This window comes from Mesoplodon bidens (assembly GCF_964165515.1).
Source record: "Mesoplodon bidens genome assembly, chromosome: 5".
In the NCBI taxonomy this organism is placed as follows: Eukaryota; Metazoa; Chordata; class Mammalia; order Artiodactyla; family Ziphiidae; genus Mesoplodon; species Mesoplodon bidens.
The window spans coordinates 139,981,304-140,004,273 of NC_138161.1; the positions used below are offsets into that span (position 1 = coordinate 139,981,304).

Below are 22,970 nucleotides of genomic sequence, written 5' to 3' on the forward strand. Positions count from 1 at the left end.
TCTCTATAAATAATACACAGGCAGACAAAAAAATCAGTAAGAACATAGATTTAAACAAAACAATTAGCAATATTAAGTAAATGGACAGAACACTGCACCCAACAATCATAGAATACACATTTTTTTAAGTACACATGGAACATTTACCAAAACTGATCATATCCTAGGACATAAAGCAAGTATCAACATATTTCAAGAGATTGAAATCAATAGAGTATGTTCTCTGACTACAGTGAACTAAGCTAGAAATCAGTAAGAAAAAGATTACCAAAAACCTCAATATGTTGGGTAATTAGGAAAAACACTTCTAAATAGTTCATGGATCAAAAAGTCGTAATGATAAAAATTAGAAAGTATTTTGAACTGAATGATCATGAAAACACTACATATCAAAAAGTAAATGCAAGTAAAGTCATGCTTAAAGGATACAAGCAAAGTCGTGCTTAGAGGGAATTTTTATAGCCAGAACTGTGTTTATTAGAAAATAAGATAAATGGCAAATTAGCTGAGTATCCATCACCAGGAGTTAGAAAAAGAACAGCAAAGTAGCACCAAGAAAGTAGGAGGATAGAATTAATAAAAATAGAACAGAAATTGATGAAATGGAAAACAAACATTCAGTAGAGAAGAGCAATAAAGCCAAAAGTTGGTTCTTTGAAAAGACTAATAAGATTACAAACCTCTAGCAAGATTGAGCAAGGAAAAAGGACGGAAACACAACCAACATTAGGAATGAAAAGGACATCCCTACAGATGGTGTCAACACTAAACAAATAAGAGAATATTGGAAACAACCTTATGCCAGTACATTTCAAAATTTAGATATAATGAAAAGAATCCTAGAAAAAATGCAAGTTGCCAAAAAGTATAATGAAGAAATAAAAAATCTGAATCATTTTACAACCATTAAAGAAATTAAATCATTAGTCAAAAAATTTCACACAAATTAGACTCCAACCTCATGAAGACTTCACTGATGGGTTCTAGAAAACACTTAATGGAAAAAATGTTATTTCAATCCTACACAAGCTATTTCAGAGCATAGGAAAAGGAGGGGACTCCCAACACTTTTTATGAGGCTAGCATGACCTTGATACCAAAACCTGATTAGGACATTAAGAGAAAAATAAAATTATAGACTTCTCTTGCTTCCTAAATATATATTAGCAGAGTGAATCCATCAACACATTAAAAAGATAATATATCTTGACCAAACTGAGTTTATCTCAGGAATGCAATGTTAAAAATTAAAAGGTTAATCAATGCAATGCACTGTATTAACTGACTAAAGGAGAAATATCACACAGTCATTTTCAAGAGTTTCAGAGAATTCATTTATGACAAAAGCTCAAACTGTGACTAGCTGGGAATGTCTCTTTTTTACTTTATAAAGGTAACATTGATATATAACATTATGTAAGTTTCATGTGTACAATATTTCTACTTTTGTATACCCTACAAAGTGCTCACCATCAAAGATTTAGTTTCCATCTGTCACCATACAGGAGACATGTATGGTAAAGGAGACTGATCTCCTTTACCCATTTCACCCTCCCTCCACCCCTCCCCCTCTGGTAACCACTACTCTGTTCTTTGTATCTACGGGTTTGGGTTTGTTTTTGTTTGGTTTGCTTTGTTCATTATTATTATTATTATTTTAGTTTATTAGTTTTTTATATTCCATATATGAGTGAAATTATACAGTATTTGTCTTTCTTCATCTGACTTATTTCACTTAGCATAATACCCTCAAGGTCCATCCACGTACTAACAAATGGCAAGATTTCATCTCTTTTCTGGCTGAGTAGTATTCCATTGTGTATGTATGTGTGCATGTGTATATATATATATATATATATATATATATATATATATATATACACACACACACACACACACACACACACACACACACACACCTCAACTCCTTTATCCATTCATCTGTTGATGGGCGCTTAGGTTGCTTCCATGTCTTGGCTATTGTAAATAATGCTGCAGGGAACATAGGGGTATGTATATATTTTCAGATTAGTATTTTTTTATTCTTTGGAAAAATATACAGAAGTGGGATAGCTGGATTGTATGGTAGTTCTATTCTTAATTTTTTGAGGAGTCTCCGTACTGTCTTCTGCAGTGGCTGCACCAATTTACATTCCCACCAACAATGCAAGAAGGTTCCCTTTTCTCCATATCCTCACCAACACGTATTGTCTTTTTTAATGATAGCCATTCTGACAGGTGTGAGGTGATATCTCACTGTGGTTTTGATTTGCATTTCCATGATGTTTAGTGATGTTGAGCATCTTTTCATGTGCCTGTTGGTCATCTGTACGTCTTCTTTGGAAAAATGTCCATCAGCTCCTCTGCCCATTTTCAAATTGCTTTTTTTTATTGTTGAGTTGTATGTGTTCTTTATATATTTAGGATATTAAATGTCTCTTTTAAAGTAACATATTTGTCAGGATAGACCAGGCTAAGTTGCAGTAACAAATCCCCCAAGTTGAGGAGCTTGACACATTAAATAAAGTTTATCTCTCATCAGATAAATCCTGTGTAGGTTCAGAAGATCTACAGGGTAGTTCCCTTCCAAGCTGTGTCTCAGGTATCCAGGTAGGCCCCATATGCTTTGCTATCTTAATTGCAGCTTTCAGATTCACTATGAAGAGCTAGAGTGTCATGCAAGAGTTTTTATGGCCAAGTCTACATGGGGCATACATCACTTCCACCCACGTCCCAATGACTATAACTCATTCAACTCACAAAAACACAACCTAATTTCAAGAGGAACAGAAATATTAGCTTCCTATATGCCCAGAAAAAGGAAAAATAAAAATGGGTCTTAATGAACACATGGCATGGTCTCTGTCACAACTGAAAAAGGATATCTACAGAAAACTTGCAGCAAACATCATACGTAATAATGAAACTTGAAAGTTTTTCCTCTGATAGTGGGAATAACACAAGGATGCCTGCTAACACCATCTCTATACAGCATTATTCTAGAGGCCTTAAACAATGCAACAAGAAAAATAAAATGTAAAAGGATTGGAAATGAAACAGCAAAATTGTCAGTATTTTCAGACGGTATTATTTTGGACATAGAAGATTCAAAAGATTCTGCAGATAAACTATTAGAATTAATGAGAGAGTTTAGCAAATTTACTAGATACACATTCAAGATACCTAAATCAATTATATTTCTACATATCAACAGCAGGAAAAAAAGTCAACTTTGAAACTTTAAAAATGCCATTTGTAGTGGCATCAAAAAGATCAAGAATCTAGGAATAAATCTTACAAAAGATGTGTTAAGTGTGCTACAAGAAAAATTGTAAAATTTTATTTAGAAACATTTAAGAAAACCTAAACAAATGGAAAGATATACCATGCTCGTGGATTGGAAGACTCATTATTGTAAAAATGTCAGTTCTCCCTAAATTGAATTATAGATTTGATTCAATTCCTATCAAATTTCAGCAGGTTTTTTGGGGGGCTGGGGAGCTGTTCCATCTTTGTGGAACTTGACAAGTGCTTTCTAAAATTTATGTGGAAAATGCAAAAAGTCAAGAATTGCGAAGACACTCTTGAATAACAGGTGGGAGGATTTACTTAACCAGATATCAAGATGTGTACTAAAGCTCTATTAAACAAGGCAGTGTGACATTGTATTATACAAGGATGGCAAATACAGCCACATAACAGAACAGAGAGCGGAGAAACAGGCCTATGCTCAGATGGACACTAGGAGTTCCACACGGGTGACAATGCACAGCAGTGGGGCAGAAGAGGTCTTTTTGGTCAATGATGCTGGAATAATTGACTATCCAAGTGGAAAATAATTTAATAGGATGCACATCATGCACAGAGACACAAATGTGAAAAACAAAACTATAAAGCTTTTATGAGATCATATAGGAAAATGTCCTCATAACACAAAATGCACTAGCCATAAAGGAAAAGAACTAACAACCCAACTACATAAAAATTAAGGACGTTTGTTTTCGCAGGATTCCATAAAAAGAATAAGACAAGCCATCAAGTGAGAGAAGGTATTTATGACACATATAACCAACCAACAAAGGGCTAATATTTGGAATAGATGAAGAACTTTACAAATCAATGACAAAAAGGCAGACAACCGAAAATATGGGCAAAAGATTTGAACAGGCACTTCACAAAAAATTTAAGCTCGAATGTTTAATAATATATATGAATAAATGCTCAGGCTCATTGGTAAGCAGGAAAAGGAACATTAAAACCACAATGAGATATAACTACACATCTATCAGATGGGAAAATCCTGACAATAACCCTGTATGGTTATTTGCTCGATGGTGTGAAGCAAGTGAACGCTCATACACCGCTGGTTGGAGAGTAAATATCTATAACCATTTTAGAAAAGTGTTTGGCATTATCTAGTAAAGCTGCAAATACATCTACCCAATGACTTAGCAGTTCCACTCTTAGGTACATATCCTAAGAAAGATATGCTTGTGCACACAGGGAGACTTGTGCAAGCATTTTCATAGCAGCATTGTTGGTAACTGTCTAAAGCCAGAATCAAACCAAATCCATCAACAGTAAGATAGATCAATTCTTTGGTATATAATCATGCAAAAGAATATTATGCAGCAATAAAACTGGTTGGACTACATGAATTTTATCAAAGTGAAAAAGGCTTAATGAAAGAATACATTCAGTACGACTCCATATTTAAAAGTTTCAAAAGCAGGCAAAATCAACCTGTGTTTCTTAAGGATGCATAAATACATGGTAAAGCTATAAAGGAAAGCAAGAGAATTAATATTATAAAAGTAAGAATAGTAATGAGCTTCCATCAGAGTGTGGAGGCTGTGCTAGGGAACTTCTGTATCTTAACCTAGGTGAGGATTAGAACAGGATATACTTTATAACTCTTTGTCAAACTCTATGCCCTTTTGTATGCATATGATATTTTATAATACAATTTTTTAAATGTATCATATACAAAGTCAAAATATTATCTCCCCTCCTAAACATTATCTAATTTCGTCCTTACCACAAGGTCCTGCCAAGCAGGCATTATCCCATTTTACAGGTAGGAAAACTGAAGTTCAAATGGCTAAGTGTTTTATTTTTGCAAATAGCTTGGTAATTTGCCTAAGACATCCTAGTGAGTGAGAGAACTAGAGCTTCACCCGAGTCCCAGCCACAGTCTCTCTGAGGCCCATTCATACCCTTTCCATGGTGGTTCTCTGTAGCTTCTACAGTTCACTGCAGCTCTAAACCTGTAATGCCCCATTCTTCAGTCACTGAGCCATGCAGCATCTCTCATCAGACGGCTCCCATCTTTTCCAAAGTAGGCCTTCCCATTCCCTTAACAGCACAGTCCTCCAAAGCCAATGGTGGGCCTGTGCAGTGAGTCTGCATCCCATCACCCACCCACCTGGTCCAGGCTAAATATCATCCTTTCTCTTTGATCCACAAAATCCCCTATTTGAGCTAAGAAACCATGTGTAACTATTGTCCCAAACATGATTAGAGGACAGTAGTGCCCCTGTAAGTCCCACGCAGGGGGAGTCATCGTGTTCCTCCAACATATTCTAACCCTAACCGCCCACATTGCTATCTGGGAGCCTTGCCTCAGCTCCACCCTCACGGCATCCTCTGAGCTACTCCAGGGTGTAGAAGCCTCTGGAGGAGAGGCACGTGGTTCCTGAGGTAGCACCTTTACCTGGCCCAAGGGAGCTGGCCCGCCCAGCAGAGAATGCTAGGGTCTGATCCCACTCAGGACGAGACCCCAAGATTTTTAGCACCTGCCTGAATCCCAGCTGCCAGGTGACAAGGTCCTGTACCAGCAACACCACTGCTCTCTGCTGCCTAGGCAGGTACCAGGTGATCGGGGGTATCATCTCTCCTGTCAATGACAGCTACGGAAAGAAGGACCTCGTGGCTGCCCGGCACCGGGTGGCCATGGCCCGGCTGGCCCTGCAGACGTCCGACTGGATCCAGGTGGACCCCTGGGAGAGTGAGCAGGTGCAGTGGACGGAGACAGTCAAGGTGCTGAGGTAACGGTGGGCATGTGCTCTTGGGATGAGCAGGGGCCACAGTCACGTCTGCAGAGCCCACAGGGTGACAGGCAGGGATGGAGTGTTGAGTGGGGCTTCAGCTGGCCCCTCTCGCCCAAATCCTGCAAGAGTTTCTCCTTAGAGGGAGAGAGACCAACAGATTCACATTCTCAGAGAGGTCCTAAGTGGAAAAATCACAAACCACTCCCTTCAGGGTACACTTTGTGGGAAAGCCCCATCTTGTTTCAGAGGGTTGTAGCATCTAGGCTCCAGGGCCACCACTCAGTAGCTGTGTGACATTAGGCACATGACATTTCTCTGGGACACATTTCTCACTTGCAAAACGGGGACAGCATCACCTAATGAGTATTACGAAAATGTAAATCACTTTCCTGACCCAGAACCACATAATCATACTCAGTAAGTGAGACCCTTTATTATTGTCATCACTGACTAGGTTGAAAACTGCATCTACATAATAGGCCATCTTTTCCAAGTGTACAAATCCTAGGTTCTATAAATCTAGACTTTAAGAAAAAACTATGAATCTAGAAATAATTACACAGGGTTTTTTTTTTCTTTTAGGACTGCTATTAGCATTCAGCACAAGTAATGCAGCCATTTAAAAGCCCTGTATTTTAGGACAGTGGGTCTCTGACTTTTGTCTGGGAAGCTTTCCTGAGAGATTGCTAGAGAAGCAAGAAGTCCCACTTGTCCTGCCTGTCGGAGGGGATCGTGAGGCTGGCCTGCCTGTCACTAATGACAGCCAGCTCTGCTGGAAGGGATTGCAAACTGTGGGCTGTGTCTTGATCTATGTGGAAGCACTAGGATTGTCAGAGAATAGGAGACACAAGGGACCAGGCTGAATGATTGACAGCCCTGTCCATAATTTAGATTGGTTTTTATTTTTTATTTATTTATTTTTTTTGCGGTACACGGGCCTCTCACTGTTGCGGCTTCTCCCGTTGCGGAGCACAGGCTCCGGACGCGCAGGCTCAGCAGCCATGGCTCACGGGCCCAGCCACTCCGTGGCATGTGGGATCTTCCCGGACCGGGGCACGAACCCGTGTCCCCTGCATCAGCAGGCAGACTCTCAACCACTGCGCCACCAGGGAAGCCCTGGTTTTTATTTTTTACTAATCTTCAAAGTCACTTGGGAGAAAAATGTTTGCCTTTTTAAGCAAAGGTAAACATTTAGTTTCCATATCCTGGTTCTTATTACTTACCCTTTACTGGGGAAGGAACCAGCTAGAAGCATTCAGCAGTTACAGTGCTACTTCAAAATCTGTTGTCAAATTGAAGGAGAGCAAATATGAAATAATTGTGAGATCTATGCTTCTCTTTTTTTTAACTTAAGTAGTAAATTTAGACCTAGATCACCCTGTTAGAACAAACGGTGTAGTCAGTTCTCATGTATCGAGGCTAACAGAGGGGAGTAGAGACAAATCAGATAATCCAACAAATCATTTAGCTTTAATACGTAGTCAGAAACAAAGAGACGCTCTCCTTTTCCACCCTGTGAGGGGCAGTGTGGCCTCGGGCCCAGATCTTGGAGCCAAATTTACAATCGAAGTGACTTGATGTAAATGAGTTAGCCTCTCTGAGCCTCAGTTCCTCACCTAATAAGATGGGGCTGACACCACCTACTTCACTGGGATACTGTATGAACTACATGAGATGATGTCGGAAAACACCTGGTTTATAGTAGGCGCTTAATAACGTTAGCTACCTTCCCTGCATCCCTAACAGGCCCATAATGTCTCCTCATAACAGATAAGCCATTCACAGCTAGGTAAGTAGGATTTGACCGCAGTACCACGTAATTAATATCCTGCTGCAAAATGCAGACCTAAGATTTTACAGGACACATTCTTTTTCTTTTTTTTTTTTTTACTGTACCCTTTAGACAAGTGCTTCTCAGCCCTGGCTGCACCTTGAATCACCTAGGGAGCTTTCAAAAGTATGGAAGCCTGGGCTTCCCTGGTGGCACAATGGTTGAGAGTCTGCCTGCCGATGCAGGGGACACGGGTTCGTGCCCCGGTCCGGGAAGATCCCACATGCCGCGGAGAGGCTGGGCCCGTGAGCCATGGCCGCTGGGCCTGCACGTCTGGAGCCTGTGCTCTGCAATTGGAGAGGCCACAACAGTGAGAGGCCCGCGTAACGCAAAAAAAAACCAAAAAACAAACAAAAAAGTACGGAAGCCTGAGTCTTACCCCAGAGACTGAGATGTCATTGGTCTAGGATGGGGCCTTAGGATTTTTAAGAGCTCCCTGGTGATTCTAATGTGTGGCCAGGGTTGAGATCCACAGCCTCAGTCACCAAGTGTGTGAATCATGCTTATGATTAGTACTGGGATCAGTCCAAACCAGTGGTCTCAATCCTGGCTGTAAGAATCACCTGGGAAGCTATTTCTAAATGCTCACCCTCCCCTACCTGAGATTTTGATTTTTCTGGGACAGGGTCTAGGCATGGGTACTTTTAAAGGTCCCCAAATGATTTATTTTGTGCAGCCAATGTTGAGAATCCACTGATATAGTCAACACTGTTTTATCAGATAGCTGATTAAGATTTTTGTCAGTATTTGGGGTGGGCTTCATTAGAAAATTTGTTTAATTACTAATGTTTTCCTAAAATTACCAAAATCATTTTTTTAAGATTGAAAATCTGGTTAAAATTGTAAAGTTAGGTGATTCTAGAAGCATTGTAGAAATCCACCCCACCCTTTGCTCCGTTAGTATCCTCTTGGTGGACTCAGCAGTGAATCTACATCATGGTGACAGTGATATATGTCACTATGAAGTCAATTCACTGTAGGGCTTATTGAGTATTCTTTTTCTCCTTATTAGGTTTTTTACTTTTACTCTAATTTTTTAAGAAACCTGGGCCAGCTTTCATGCTTTTAGGGCACTTGATAACTGATTTCACTTGCCCTCTCCCCATGCTGAGGGAGGGCCTCGGTCACGATGCCATTTGATGTGGTCCAGCAGCAGCTCATGTGCCCCTTGGCAAACATGCTCTTATGTCGTCCTCATTTTACAGATGAGTAAACTGAGGCTCAGAGAGGCTAAGTTAACCCCAGTCGCACAACAAATAAGCAAGTGGTGGAGCCCTAGTCTATTGAACTCTGAAGCCATGCTTATGGCCATCTTCAAAACCAGTGATCTACGGGTGGGACCACGATGTGGCTGACTCTGCTTCTGCCACAGTGACCTTCTGATTGGGTATAGTTGGAGACCAGGGACTGCTGAGGACACAGAGAACATGCTGCCAGGGACAGTCATCAGGCCCAAGGCTGGGCACACCAGGGTGCCCCTCAGGCAGGCAACAAGAGGAAGCAATGACCTCCCACCAAACAAAGGCGGAGCCGAGGTCTGTGAGGAAGATGCATTTGGCGTTGAAATCATTTGCACACCAGAGTTCAGAGCTCCAGCTAATATTCCAAGTAGGGTCAACTTGAACCAGGAACATCAAGGGAAGTAAAATAAAATAATACCAGCTTTCATTGATCATCTACTATGTGTGCCAAGTATATAATATCTAGTCAGCTCAGCAACTCTGAGAAGTAGGTGAGTTTGGCCTCCTTTCACAGATGAGGAAACAGGTTCGGAAAGGGTCAGCAACATACAGTCCTACAGCGAGAAAGTGGAGGTGAGACCCAAACCTACTTCAGTCTGATGCGAGATTCCAGGCTAACCCGGGAGTGAATCCTCAGAGGTGAAGCTTTCTAAAACTAAAGCAATAAGACAGTAATGGAAACACAGACGAGTCCAGCAGGGCCCTGACAAGACTCAGCTGAGTCTCTGAGACCATCAGGAGGGAATCTGGACCTGAATTAAATGTATTTACCCCCCTTCCATCCTTCGTGAATTCAGCTGACTTTACTAAGCAGTTCCCTAGGCACCAAGAATATAAGGATGAATTACATGAGCTCCTTGTTCACAATCTGGTGGGGAAGACAGACTGAGAGTAAGGATACTAATAACAGCTAACGTTGACTGGGCACTTTTCTGTGGATGGGCTGTGCTAAGCTCTTTCATTCATCCTCACAACAGCTCTCTGGGGTGGGTACTGTCATTGTCCGCCATTCTACAGATGAGGAAAGTGGAGGCAGATTGCTTAAGGCACCCACCAAGATTCCACAGCTCCTAGTTGGAACCAGTATTGCAACCCAGGCAATCTCATTCTAGAACTTAACCTCTACACTGCACCCGCTCCAAATAATAATCAGCATCAGCCGCTTCCCCAGCCGGGGAGAAGCCTTTGCGCCTTCATGGTCTTGTGATACTCAGGGTAGACAAGGCCGGCATTAACTTTCCTGACCAATTAACAGAGGTCAGTGAGGCCCTGAGGGTGTTTGTGACTCACCCAGGCTCCTTCGAGCAAGAGAGCCTAAACTTGAACCCAGCCACTCTGGCTACAAACACATGCTTCTCCCACCAGGCACTTCTTCCCAAACACAGCTCTAGTTAATACGGGAAGTGGAAGATGGAAGATCAGATTGATACAAGACATAGTGATTACCTGTGCTCTGTTGAAAAGAAGAAGGCACAGGTATCTCTTGGTTTGCAGAACATAGATTGCTTAAAGAGCCGGGCCTGCCCTATGGGTGTAAGTCTAGTCGTATCTGAACTGCTAACACGTAATGAGGTTCGCTCTGTGCTGCACACCACTTTGTGGGCTTTGCATGTACAAAACTCCTTTCATCTTCATAACCATCCGCGGGAAGCTGGCACTGTCATCATTCCTCGTTTTGCAGGTGCCGAGACTGGAAACCGCCCACCCGGGATCCCACCGCTGGCCGGCGGGGGAGCTGGGATTCAACCCAGGCAGTCTGGCTCCAAGCCAGGCTCTGAGCATCACCCTGTCAAATTCTAAAGTACCAGCTCATGATCCGAGAGAGCCTCTATCTTGAGAGGCAGCTGTGGGCCACGCACTGTGCCAGTGCTTGCTGCATGTTAGCTCATGTACCTTCACTAAAGTCTAAAAAGTAGGTGTATTATCCCAGCTTTACAACTGAAAATTTGTATTTTGAACTCAGGTCTGATTCTAATAGCCCAGGTCCGTAATCCCTATTCAGTTTTTTGTAAAACGTGAGGTAGTGAAAGAAAATACTGAAAGAGTAGAAATCTGCTCATTTCCTCCTTTCAGTCGGGGCTCACAGAAGGCAGTGAGCTGCCTTGGATGCGGGGGTCTGTGAGGACCCAGACGCATCACCTGGCACAGGGCCTGGCACATAGTAGGCCTTCAGCAAATATTTATGGAATGAGCTACCTAAAATGGACAAAAGCAGGTTGAGACTTAAAATCAGAGACCCCCACCCCGGGTGGTTTGGGGGAACTGTAGGCCACATGGATGCCCCCTGAACCCATATGCTTACAACACAGGCATCATCACAGCGAACTGCTCAGATCTCTGCCCTGGAAGGAAGGCCTGGACCAAGGCAAGGTTGACTCTCCAGCCCCCGCAGGTGGGTGCTGACCCTCTCCTTTGTGGGAGGGTGAGATGTCAGGGCTTCGGGTAAGAGCCAACGGGAGTCACAGCCCCCTGGGCACAGATAAGAGTTTTCGAAGCCTGCTAGGGGTGACACTTCCCACGTTGAAAGGTCAGACTAACCAATCTGCCACCATCCCTTGTAAATTGTTATGCTAAATTGGGATTTTCTGCCCCAAAGGAGTTTACCTACACTTGTGACTTGTGCTTGTGACCTGGATTACAGTCAGGGCTACACAGAGATAAACTTCTGGGTGCCGCTGGGCTGCTTTTGAAAGCCTTAGCCTTTTTGAAAACAAAATGTGCCATTATATCCCTTAAACTAATACTTTATAGCAGTGTTACTCAGTGTTTTACTTGGAAGAGGAAACCTATTTTTAAGGCCTGTAAAGTCGATTTGGATTATCCTTTTAATTTGTAGCCCTGGGTTTCTACCCTGTTGTCAACACCTGGTGTTTGATGGAATCTTGTCAGCTGTGATTTCAGAGTACCTCCCATGACAGCACTGGTACCGGGGGTCAAATGCATAGCCCCTCAGGCACGTAAGCAGGAGCACCAGTGATGGGGGACAGGGGCAGGATGTGCCATGAGCAGGGAACCACTGGTCCCACTGGGCCAACACTCCAGCGGCTCTCCCACCTTTAGTTGGTAGGACACTATTTCCCTATTAGAAGGGCTCCAGCATGTCACGGTTAAACAGACCTAAACTGGTGTCCTTACTGCAGGACTTTTCAGAGCCTTACTATGTTCATGTGTGTGACTGAAAGAAAGGGAAGAGGCTCGCAGCTGTTCTTAGCACTTTTTAATCATGGGACTCTTTTTAATGCATGTTAGTATTTCTCAGAACCGGTGCTCCCCAGAACACAGACTGGGAAACACTCTTCCAAAAGGACTTAAAGGGTGGGTGGGGATACATTAGGAGTTTGGGATTAACATATACACACTACTATATATATAAAATAGGTAAACAACAAGGACCTACTATATACCGCAGGGAATTATACTCAGTATCTTGTAATAACCTATAATGGAAAACAATCTGAAAAAGAATATATATATGTTTATAATTAATTAATCAATTAATTTAAAGGACTTGAAAATGCCCTAAAGGTTTCCTGCAGCAGTTCCTGAATGCTGGTCAAAGGATCACTCACAGCAGAATCACCTGTGAGGCTTGTTAAAAATGCTAATTCCCAGGCCACGCCTCAGACCTGCTGAGGGGGAATGAAGCCTGGGACTCTGGATGTTTAATAGGCACGCTGGGGAACTGCTTTAGCGCCAGTTTGGGGAACTGTGCACTAGAGTAGAATTCCAAGAAAGAAGGAGCTACAGAGTCTCCTATATGATCAGCTCCTACACTGTTTAGTACACTCCCCTGGTCTCCCTGTCCGCCCTCCCTCCATTGCCAGCATGGGCTCCTCATCTGTCCCCCAGTCCCCAGCACAGCACACAGTGTGCATTCTCAGCCCTCTGCCTTCTTTCTGAATCCCCTCTGGCTCAGCAGTCACTCCTAATAGGGTTCTAGAGATGCTGGCTGAGAACAGAGACCGGTGCCCAGCCCCTGCCCTGAGCTGGAGACAGGCTGTGAATGTCAGTGAGTCCAGACATGGATCAGGGGGACTGGAGGAGGTGACGCCTGCACCATGACTCATAGGATCAGCAGGTTGTCTGGGGCTGGGGATATTTCGGGGACAGGGGGGCAGCTGAGTAAGGCACACAGGCAGGAAGTGCTTGCTGGGCACTGCATGCCATTCAGGATGCTGGAGCCCACGGCGAAGGAAGGGAGTAGCTTCCCGTGAGGTAGGAGGAAGGCCATGCTTAGGCTCCCAGCTTCTCACCTCTCTGCAAATGCTTCCAGAATCCCTGTCTCTGCCTGGTGGGCCCCTCCTCCCCCTTCCCTTCTTGGCTCCCCTGTTGAAAACCTGTCTGTCCTGTGAGGCTCAGGTTGGAACCCACTTCCCTGTGGTGAAACCAGTCCTTCCCTCCCCCAAAGCTCACCCCGCATTCTTTTTGGATTTATCTTTCCAGTGGGCTACTAGTCTGCTCTGTTTGGCCCTATGATGTTGGGGGTTTGTTCCTTATCCCCTTTCTCTCTGTTCAAACCCTAAATCCTACTCATCTTGTTCTCTTCCAAAGTAACTGTTAAAAAAGGAAGTTTGCATTGAATGAAAAGTGAGCTTTTCAATTTACCAAAATAGAGCAGGGGCCTTAAAAATGTGTGTGCCCTTTGCTTGATACATTCCCCTTCTAGGAATCTGGCTGAGGAGATGATTAGAAATCGGGATGGAGACATGCAGAAAGATGTTTATCATGGCAATTTTTACAATGGCAGAAACTAAAAGCAACCTCAGTGTTTAAATGTAAGGGAATGTATAAGTAAATCACACTGTATATATAGGATGTATATAGGATGTTCTGTATATATAGGATGAAGTATCCACACAAAAGATTTTCATGATATGGAGAAACACTTAGGAGGTGAATGGGAAAAAATCAGGATACAATACTGTGTCATCTCAAGTATGTAAAAATATGTAAATATACCTTCACGTCTATTTGCATGTTTAAATAGAAAAGACTAAAAAAGAAATACACCAAAATACTGAGTTTTTTGTAGAAAGAATTATTGTTGCTGTTATTTTCTACTTTAAGTACTTATGTATTTTCCATACGTCCCATAATTGACATAGATTTCATGTTTGTCATCAAAAAAAAAAAAAAAACTAGAGCAATTAAAAAAAGGCAGGTGATTTTTTTCTCACCCTAAGTTTGGCTTTTGATGAGGTCGCTTGTATGTTACTAGTGACATGTTTTTAAAGGACCATTTTGTGTGCCGTGTATTTTGTCATGCGCTCTTCTCTGGGGCTGAGCTCAGTATTTTCTGGCCTCCGGAGCCCCGCTTTGCCCATCACTCCTGTGATTTGCAGTCCTCCTTGGACTCACCCAGAGGCGTGCGAATTGCCTTGTCCCGGGCTGCTTGGGCGTCACGCTTCGGGGTGGATGATGCCTCCGTCCTTTAACAGGCCGCCTCTGTCGCTTGTGAATGTGGTCCCTGCCTTGGCTGATGGGGCCTGAGCACAGCTCAGCCCCATTCTCCTTTCATACAACCAGAGCAGACGCTTCATCTGGTTCCATTTCACACTGACTGTTCCGAGGTTAATATGGGTGCCACCCTTCAGTTGCCAATACCTGGCCTCATCTTGGGTGTCCTGTCTAGACCCAGAAGTCCTATGCTCCAGACACCACCCTCGGTGCCTGCACTAAGCAGGAGATTCCCATTGCATTCTCTCCATCACTCAACTTCCATAACGCCCAAAGGAGGCTTTATTATCCCTACTACAGCTGAGGAAACAGACCCACCAGCTATAACTATCCCAGGGTCCTCGCAGATCTGAAATTAGAACCCAGGGCTGACTGGCCTCAGGGTTGGTGCTTTTTGATGTCAAAGAGTTAGGGCAACTGGACATTCAAAGGGAAAGGTCCTGGGCTTCCCTGGTGGCACAGTGGTTGAGAGTCCGCCTGCCGATGCAGGGGGCGCGGGTTCGTGCCCCGGTCCGGGAGGATCCCACGTGCTGAGGAGCAGTTGGGCCCGTGAGCCATGGCCTCTGAGCCTGCGCGTCTGGAGCCTGTGCTCTGCAGCAGGAGAGGCCGCAGCGGTGAGAGGCCCACGTACCGCAAAAAAACAAAACAAAAAACAAACAAAAAAAAACAAAGGGAAAGGTCCTGGTGGCACTGCTCCCACTTTCTGTGTTAATCTCTACTTCATCTGCTTTCCAAAGCCTGTGGCCATTCAAAAAGCACCCTGCCCCAAAATGCCCACGGACATCTATTTATGTCACTATATCACTGTTAGGACAAATCAAATTGGCAGTATTTATTCAAAACCTCAGACTTGCAGACTTTGGACTTAGACAGTCAGAGTCACTCGGTCTGCAGATTTTGTAAGAGTGATGTGAATGGATTTGAAAGGGAGATGTGAAAACCTCTGGGGGGCCCGATGACAGGACTGCCCAGAGTTGGGATCTGAGACGCGTATGGCCATCACACCAGTCCCACAGACATGCCTTTGACTTGGGGGACGGGGCAGGTGTGGGTACTTCTCTCTTCTGGGCAAGGGCTCAGAGTGAATCATATTCCACACTGTCATTGTTAATGAATTCAGACAATATCTAATATCGAAGTGGATATGTGGAAATCGTTCCCACAAAAATCCACAGGAGAAGAATCCCTGACCTGAGGGAACAGGGAGGTGTGCCTCAGACCCCAGAAGACCCTGGAATTCAGTGCACATCATTTAACCTCCCCCATAGGAAGACCACAAAACAGCAACCCAATTGCTTGAAAGGTCAAACAGTGGTCTCTTGCTACATTACAATGGTCAAATAAATAAGAAATTAGAGTAAAATCTCACAGGTGCAGAGTAGTTTGGATCCACATACATGTTGTAAGCGATGGGACCAGCCCAAATGAGTGAAAAAGGTCTAAGTTATTGAATAATTTTTAAATGCAGTTTTATCGATTTTAAAAGGCCAGGTACTTAGGAGATATTCCATAAGTGCTGAATGGATGTGCTGCTGAATGGATTGGTGGATAAGTAGGTAAAGATGGATGGATGGATGGATAGATGGATGGACGGACGAACAGACAGTAGTTAACATATGTCACACTTACTCTGTTCCAAGCACTGTTCTAAGTGCTTTACGTTTATAAGCTCATTCAATTCTAAGCTAATCCTATGAGATAAGTACTGTTAATATCCCCATTTTAAACTTGAGGTCACACAGCTGTCAAACGGCAGAGCCAGGATTTGAATCTAAGAAGTCTGGCACTAGAGTCCTAGTTATGCTGCTAAACTGTTTGAAGTGTGTTTTCTGTAATTACATCTGCTGCTTTAAATTGAGTAAACAAGTCCAGTGCCACCATTTCATGGATGGGGAAACTGAGGCCCAGAGAAGGATCTCAGCTCCAGCCCCACAGCAGCCTGTGCCCGACTGAGGCCAGAACTCTGACCTGTCCATGACATCTCTAGTTTCTCACTTCCCAGTGCACGGCTGGTCTAGTGCTCCTTTGTAACTTCATCTCTCTGGTCCACGTCCAGATCCCTTCGAAGGTTTCACAATAGAGGATCCTAAACCGACCATTTACATCAGGTTTTCCCCAGCAGCTGGTATCCCTGAAGCCCCTCCCAGCTGAGATTTCAGGGTGAGTGAGAGATGCCTGTGCCCTACAAGCCCAGCCTTTGCCGTTCACTGAAGCTAGAACTGGCTTCCAGAAGGACTAGAGGTCCTGCTGGTTGCTTCTAGCATGGACTTGGTTTTTCCTTTTCCGATTAGCCCATTCAAAGGGGGCCTGAACAGGGATGGTGCCAGGACTATCCAGGCAGGGTGATGCACGTACAATTCCTGCCAGCAGGCGGAGGCAGAGCCCAGCGGTTTCAAATGCCCCAGCTGGAGGCTGGCTGTGTGCATTTAAATCCTGACTCCTCTGCTTAAATGAGTCATGCACCTCTCTGTGCCTCAGTTTCCCCCTCCGCAAAGTGGGCACAACAGTATCACCTACCTTCTGAGGTGGTTCTGAGGCTCAAATGAGATTAAACACATAAAGCGCTTAGCAATAGTGCCCACAGTAAACAACCAATACATGTTAAGTATTCTTTAATCATCATAATCATCATTCTCTAGTAGCACAAATGCCGAAGGATTAGCCACATTGATCAGTTGTTCTAGAGCTTTGTTTTACTGAAAACAGATGAAAAGGTCGCCAGCTGGGGTCTTAAAGACCTTTTAGTTACCCACAGGTCCTTTATAATTAACCTTTAGGATGAGATTATACTTATAAAAATACCAGGTGTTAGGGCTGAAATAGATTTTGAGAAAGGCAGTGACTTGTTAGTCCTAGGGCTTTAAGAACCTCACCTTCTATCAGAAGACGGGGTTCTAGGTACAGCACAGCCGCCTTTGGACTCTGCTATGGGGTCCATCAACCACAGACGACCTTGTGGTATAACACTGAAAAAAAAAAAATCCATTTTGTATTACTTGGCACTTTGCCAATGTTAAAAGATTTATTGATTAAAGTATTACTTACAACTGTATGTCCCTGAAGTAGCTTCAGATTCATTTACATGCTTTTTCTTTTTAAGTCATGAACACGGAGACATTGAGTTCCCCATACATTCCAAGAAAAGCATTTTTTGAAAATTTCAAACAGAATATGATGTTATCATTCCCGGCCATGACCCTTCTGTAACTTTCTTGGGATCCACCCTTGTTTTTCCAGCTGTGCCTGAGCTGAAGCTCCTCTGCGGAGCAGATGTCCTGAAGACCTTCCAGACCCCCAACCTCTGGAAAGACAAGCACATCCAGGAAATAGTGGAGAAGTTCGGCTTGGTGTGCGTGGACCGGGCAGGGCACGACACAAAGGGGTACATCTCGGGCTCGCCCATCCTGCAGAGGTACCAGGACAACATCCACCTGGCCAGGGAGCCAGTGCAGAACGAGATCAGTGCCACATACATCCGGTGGGCCCTGGGCCAAGGGCACAGCGTCAAGTACCTGCTCCCCGATGCCGTCATCGCCTACATCAAGGAGCACGACCTCTACGCCAGCCCCGGAGAGGAATGAAGGTTAGCCGAGCCGGGGAGGGCCACCTCCTCCTCCACTGGCCTCGTCCTGAGGACAGGGCACTTACAGCCTTTGTGTTCCAGAGTCTTTCCATTTTTCATTTGGTTTGTTTCAACAATGATTTTGTTTGTGAGGCATCTTCTGTCCCAGGAACAGATACCTTCTTCGGGGAGGAGCAAATGTTTGCATCACAAGGATGGACATTTATCACAGAAGTTAAAGTGGTGTGGCAGGTCATTAGGTTTAGACAAAAGCTCTCAGAACCTCTGGATGAAGAGGCCTTCTTATTTTGTAAATGGTAGTTATGGCTGCGCACTGAAGGCAGTTCTGCACATGGCAGGGGGCCCCTGAGGGTCAGATCAGAATTGCCCACAAAGCGTGTTTTAACTAGGACCAGGTGCAGCTTGCCGGTCTTCATTGGAGAGGCTTGACAGGATGCTAATTACCAAACAGTGGGCTTTGTCAGTGCTTTGTTCCCACAAAGTAATGCTCATGGAGGAGTCCAAAATCTGGAAGCAACACTTTACTGATTGACATTGAATCTTCCTTTACAAACCGTAGTCTGCCTGCCTACTGGCCATTGATAAAATTTAAACTAAAATCTTTCTAGGTAGTGATCCTCAAACTATATATATGTATATATATATATATATATTTTTTTTTTTTTTTTTTTTTTTTTTTGTGGTATGCGGGCCTCTCCCATTGCGGCCTCTCCATTTGCGGAGCACAGGCTGCGGACGCGCAGGCTCAGCGGCCATGGCTCACGGGCCCAGCCGCTCCGCGGCATGTGGGATCTTCCCGGACCGGGGCACGAACCCGTGTCCCCTGCATCGGCAGGCGGACTCTCAACCACTGCGCCACCAGGGAAGCCCCTCAAACAATATTTTTGATACAATACATATATATATATATATTTTTTTTTTAAAACACAGCTATTCTATAAATGCCAGGGCTCCTGATTTCCAGGTTTCTAAAAAAGAACGGAGGTAAAACAGATGCCTTGACTGTTTTAGAAGATCTTTTTGAATGTTTTATGACTGCCTGCCTGTTTGAATATTGGCGAAGGGATAAATAATAAATTGACATCAAAAAGCACTAATGAAAAGTTTCTCTTTTTTCTTTCTTTGTTATATTATTAACGCCTGATGTACCAACTGTTGCTTTTCTTTTTAGCTACTCCATGAAATTTGCTACTGTTCCAATCGAACTGGCATGAATTTAAAAGTTTCCATTCCCGGGTACCAGCTGTGGAGGAAGCAATTGCTTTTCAACACCAAGCAAATGGTTCTCTAAGCTCTGGGTTGATGGCTGTGTTCTGGTGAGCCCCGAAAGGTGCCCACAGGAGCTGGTGTGTGTGTTCAGGATTTTTCCTTCCACTCCCAATTAGGAAGAGGGTTTGACTAGGCGAACTCTGTTTGAGTTTACTCTTTCCACTTGCTGACCAAATGACTGAACTCATTTAGAATTTACTTCTCCAGGATTTTACCCTGGTTCATCTTTGCTACAAATTTAATCGTGCAGAAACGCAAAGGGTCAGTGGGAAGAATGTAGTATCTCCCCAAATATATCCCAGTGTCTGCAGGTGTGTCAGGATGGACATGAGTGAAGTAGGAAATCAGGGTTTCCTGCATGGAGAGCAGTGGGGTCATCCCGTGGGCGTCTCCAGACTTCCATGTCTGCAACCTCTAAAGCTGCTGGCCATCCCCCAACCCTGATGAGCTCTGCCCTCAAGAACTTCCTAAGGACCCTGATAATTCAGGGGAATAGGAATCAAACAGCCCTGCCCAAAAGCTGGCACAGCAAGCTGGGTGATGTTAACTAGCTCCCTTCCCAACTGTGAGTCTCAGTTTCCCAATCTCTAAAATGGGGAGGTTTGATTAGACATCCTCTAAATTCTCTTCCAGCTGATTTTCTAAGACTCTGAGTGCCTCTGACTTCAGCCTCTCCACCCTTCTTTGGGTCCAGTACACTTTCTAGCCCAACAGGAAGCTCCCCAAGGGCAGGAGTCTTTGTTTTCTTTGCTGCTGTATCCTAAGTGCCAAGAAATTTGCTACTCCAAGTGTGCTCCCAGGCCCAGTGTTTTCATCCTGGGATGAAATGCAAACTCTCAGGCTGCGAGCTGGTTAGATGCAGACTCTCAGGCTCCACCCCAGACCTACTGACTCAGTATTTGTATTTGAATAAGGTTCGCAAGCCATTCAATGCATCGGTCTAGAATAGCCCCTGTAATAATAAATATTCATTTTGTGTTGAATAAACTGAACGTATGGCTGAAATTGCATCACATTTACTCTGGTGAATAGCTTTCCAACATTGCCCCCACTGTTCTGTGTGGAGTACAGAAGGCAAAGGATGAAAACAAAAGGAAAACAGCAAACAGCTGTAAGTGTCCAGGAAAAGTGATGGAGAGGGAGCCCGTGGGTTCGAGGCAGGACTTCTCACCCTGAGCACTAGTGACATTCTGGGCCACAGAATTCTTTGCTGGGAGGGGCTGTCGTGTGCCTTGTAGGGTGCCTAGCAATATCCCTGGCCTCTGTTCATTAGCTGGTAATAACACCTGCCCACTGTAGCCACAAAAAATGCCCCCAGGCATTGCCACGTGTCCCCTGGGCACAAAATAATCACCAGGCCCACTAGTTTAAGAGTATGGCTGGGCGGGGAGGATGTGTATATGAGGAAGGGGTCTCTGTTTCCCAAGAGGGACAATTAGGAAGCCGCAGCTTGATCTTACAAAGGACTAGTTTGGGGGTGGGGGGATCCCTACCGCTCATGACGTCATGTTTATTCTGGGGGACACAGGGCTGTAGACAGTAGGAATTAGATGCTACATCCTTGACTCAGAGGCACCCCAGCTTCAGCCTCCCTCTACTCCCAGTGTTCAGAGTGCTTTTCTCTTCCATGTTTCACAGGCTGAGGCTTCCAACCTACACCCCCCATACCCTCAGTCCTGATGGTCAGGGCCTGACAAGTCTAGACTCCTGAGGAGTGGGAGCTGGTAGTGCTGTGATTATAATTATGATTCAAAATTCAGGATTCATTTACTCAAACCCCTTTACTGAGGACCTCTCCTATGCCAGGCACTAGACCAAACAGTAGGAAAACGATGAGCAAAATGGACACGGTCTCTCCCCTCAAGAACCTCCAGTCCAGGGTGGAGGTGGCTAGGAATCAACTATTCACGCCACTAAACATGATTGCAAAGCGTGTTGAGGGCTCTGTTGGGCAGACACACCACGTGATAGGCCAGCCAGAGACAGCAGGTTCCCTGTGAAGTAAGGAAGCTTAAGCTCTAGCCCCTCGCTCACCAGGCCCTTCTCAACACTCTGGAGGGACCTTAAGTATTTAGGTATCTAATTTCACATTCATAATTGTTATTCTTTTTCTGGAAAGGGGCCTTCAAGACTGTACAAAGTTTAGGCTCCGTAAGGCATCAGGGATTCACCCTGATGACAGAGTATAGACAGCAGGGAAGAAAAGATAGATTTGAGACCTGAAAGATGAATCCACAAGACTTGGGGATGGATGGAGGCAACTGGCTTTCAGGCAGAATGAACAGCAGGTACAAAGGCCTTGTGGCAGGAGAGGGCAAAATAGCATGAGTAGCTGGATTCATCATCACCTCCTTAAGAAGGTGTTGAACATCACCGTGTGCACCCAATAGCAGGCATCTGGGCACGCCACCATCTATCTCCCTGTCCAGCCTTTCCACAGGCTCAGGGCACCAGGCCCAGCTAGGTTGGAGGAGATGCCTTCATCTATCTGATTCATGGCTGTATCTTGTGGCTCCCACCGGGCAAAACATTCATTTCTTAGCCTTTACATATATTGTCCCCTAAAATAAAACAGCACAAAAAAAAAACCCTACGATATGTGTGTGTGTGTGTATATATATATATATATATTTATTTATTTATTTATTTTTATTTATACATATATGTAAATTTTTATACTCTCGTTTTGTCCCATTGATTCATGTAGCCTCCCTTTTTTTAGTATCAGAAGAGAAAATATGTATCACTGCTGTGCTCCTGATTTATTGCATTGACACCGACCTGTGTACCTGATTTCACGTTCTTCTCCATTCCCTCGGGCCTTCTTTGCATCTAGTTTGCCAGGGTGTTTTGTTTATTTTGCGAGAACAGATAAAACAGTGGTTTGGGCTCCTGGGTAAATAGAATTTCCAACCTTACATAAAGGTTCTCCTGTGATAGCTGCACAAATGAGCGGAGCTCTGGATCCCGGCCTGAGGGGAGGATTTTTCATTTACAGCACTGTCTGTGTCACTTGGGACGGAATGATCTGAAATTCCATTTTAAACAGATAGTGCTCTGGGTCTGCAAGGCACATGTGGTAATTGAGTTAATACATGAATACGAACTTCTTCTCCCCGTCCTCACACTTCCTGTGCTAACAGTGTTTCTGCCTTCACTTTTTACAAGGGTCTCCATGCATAGACCATGTTCCATCTCAGTCATGAAGTTATTTTCTTGGACCAAAGCGCAACATGTTAGATACACGTGTGTGTGTAACTCTTAAACAATCCATCATAATGCACCTAGGCACATACCTCAGAATATTTTAGAATTGTTAAAATAATCCCCAGAAGACTTGCTCATGGCACTCTAAGGGACCCTAAAGTTCATCTGGTTGGTCCCACCTTTCCCAAATTATCAGAACACTAAAATCCCGCAAAGGTATGGAAATAGCGCTATTAGAAACAGTAGTATTGTGTTTTGTGGTTAAGTTTAGGGAGCCCTACCTAACTTTCTTCCTCCTGTTGGAAATTCACAATGAGTGTTTGCATGCCTTG

General features: G+C 44.1%; 1 protein-coding gene across 2 annotated transcripts in view; it reads left to right on the plus strand.

Annotated features, from left to right (window-relative positions):
- Positions 1-19,249, plus strand: part of NMNAT3 (nicotinamide nucleotide adenylyltransferase 3) — a 116,427-nt gene extending 97,178 nt beyond the window's left edge. For both annotated transcript variants that reach the window (XM_081234434.1, XM_081234435.1), the window contains exons 3-5: positions 5,864-6,047; positions 11,432-11,514; positions 17,817-19,249. In XM_081234434.1, coding sequence (XP_081090560.1) covers positions 5,864-6,047; positions 11,432-11,514; positions 17,817-18,160 — 611 coding nt within the window. In that variant the 3' untranslated portion in view covers positions 18,161-19,249. The remainder of the gene's footprint in view (positions 1-5,863; positions 6,048-11,431; positions 11,515-17,816) is intronic.
- Positions 19,250-22,970: the final 3,721 nt, after the last annotated feature.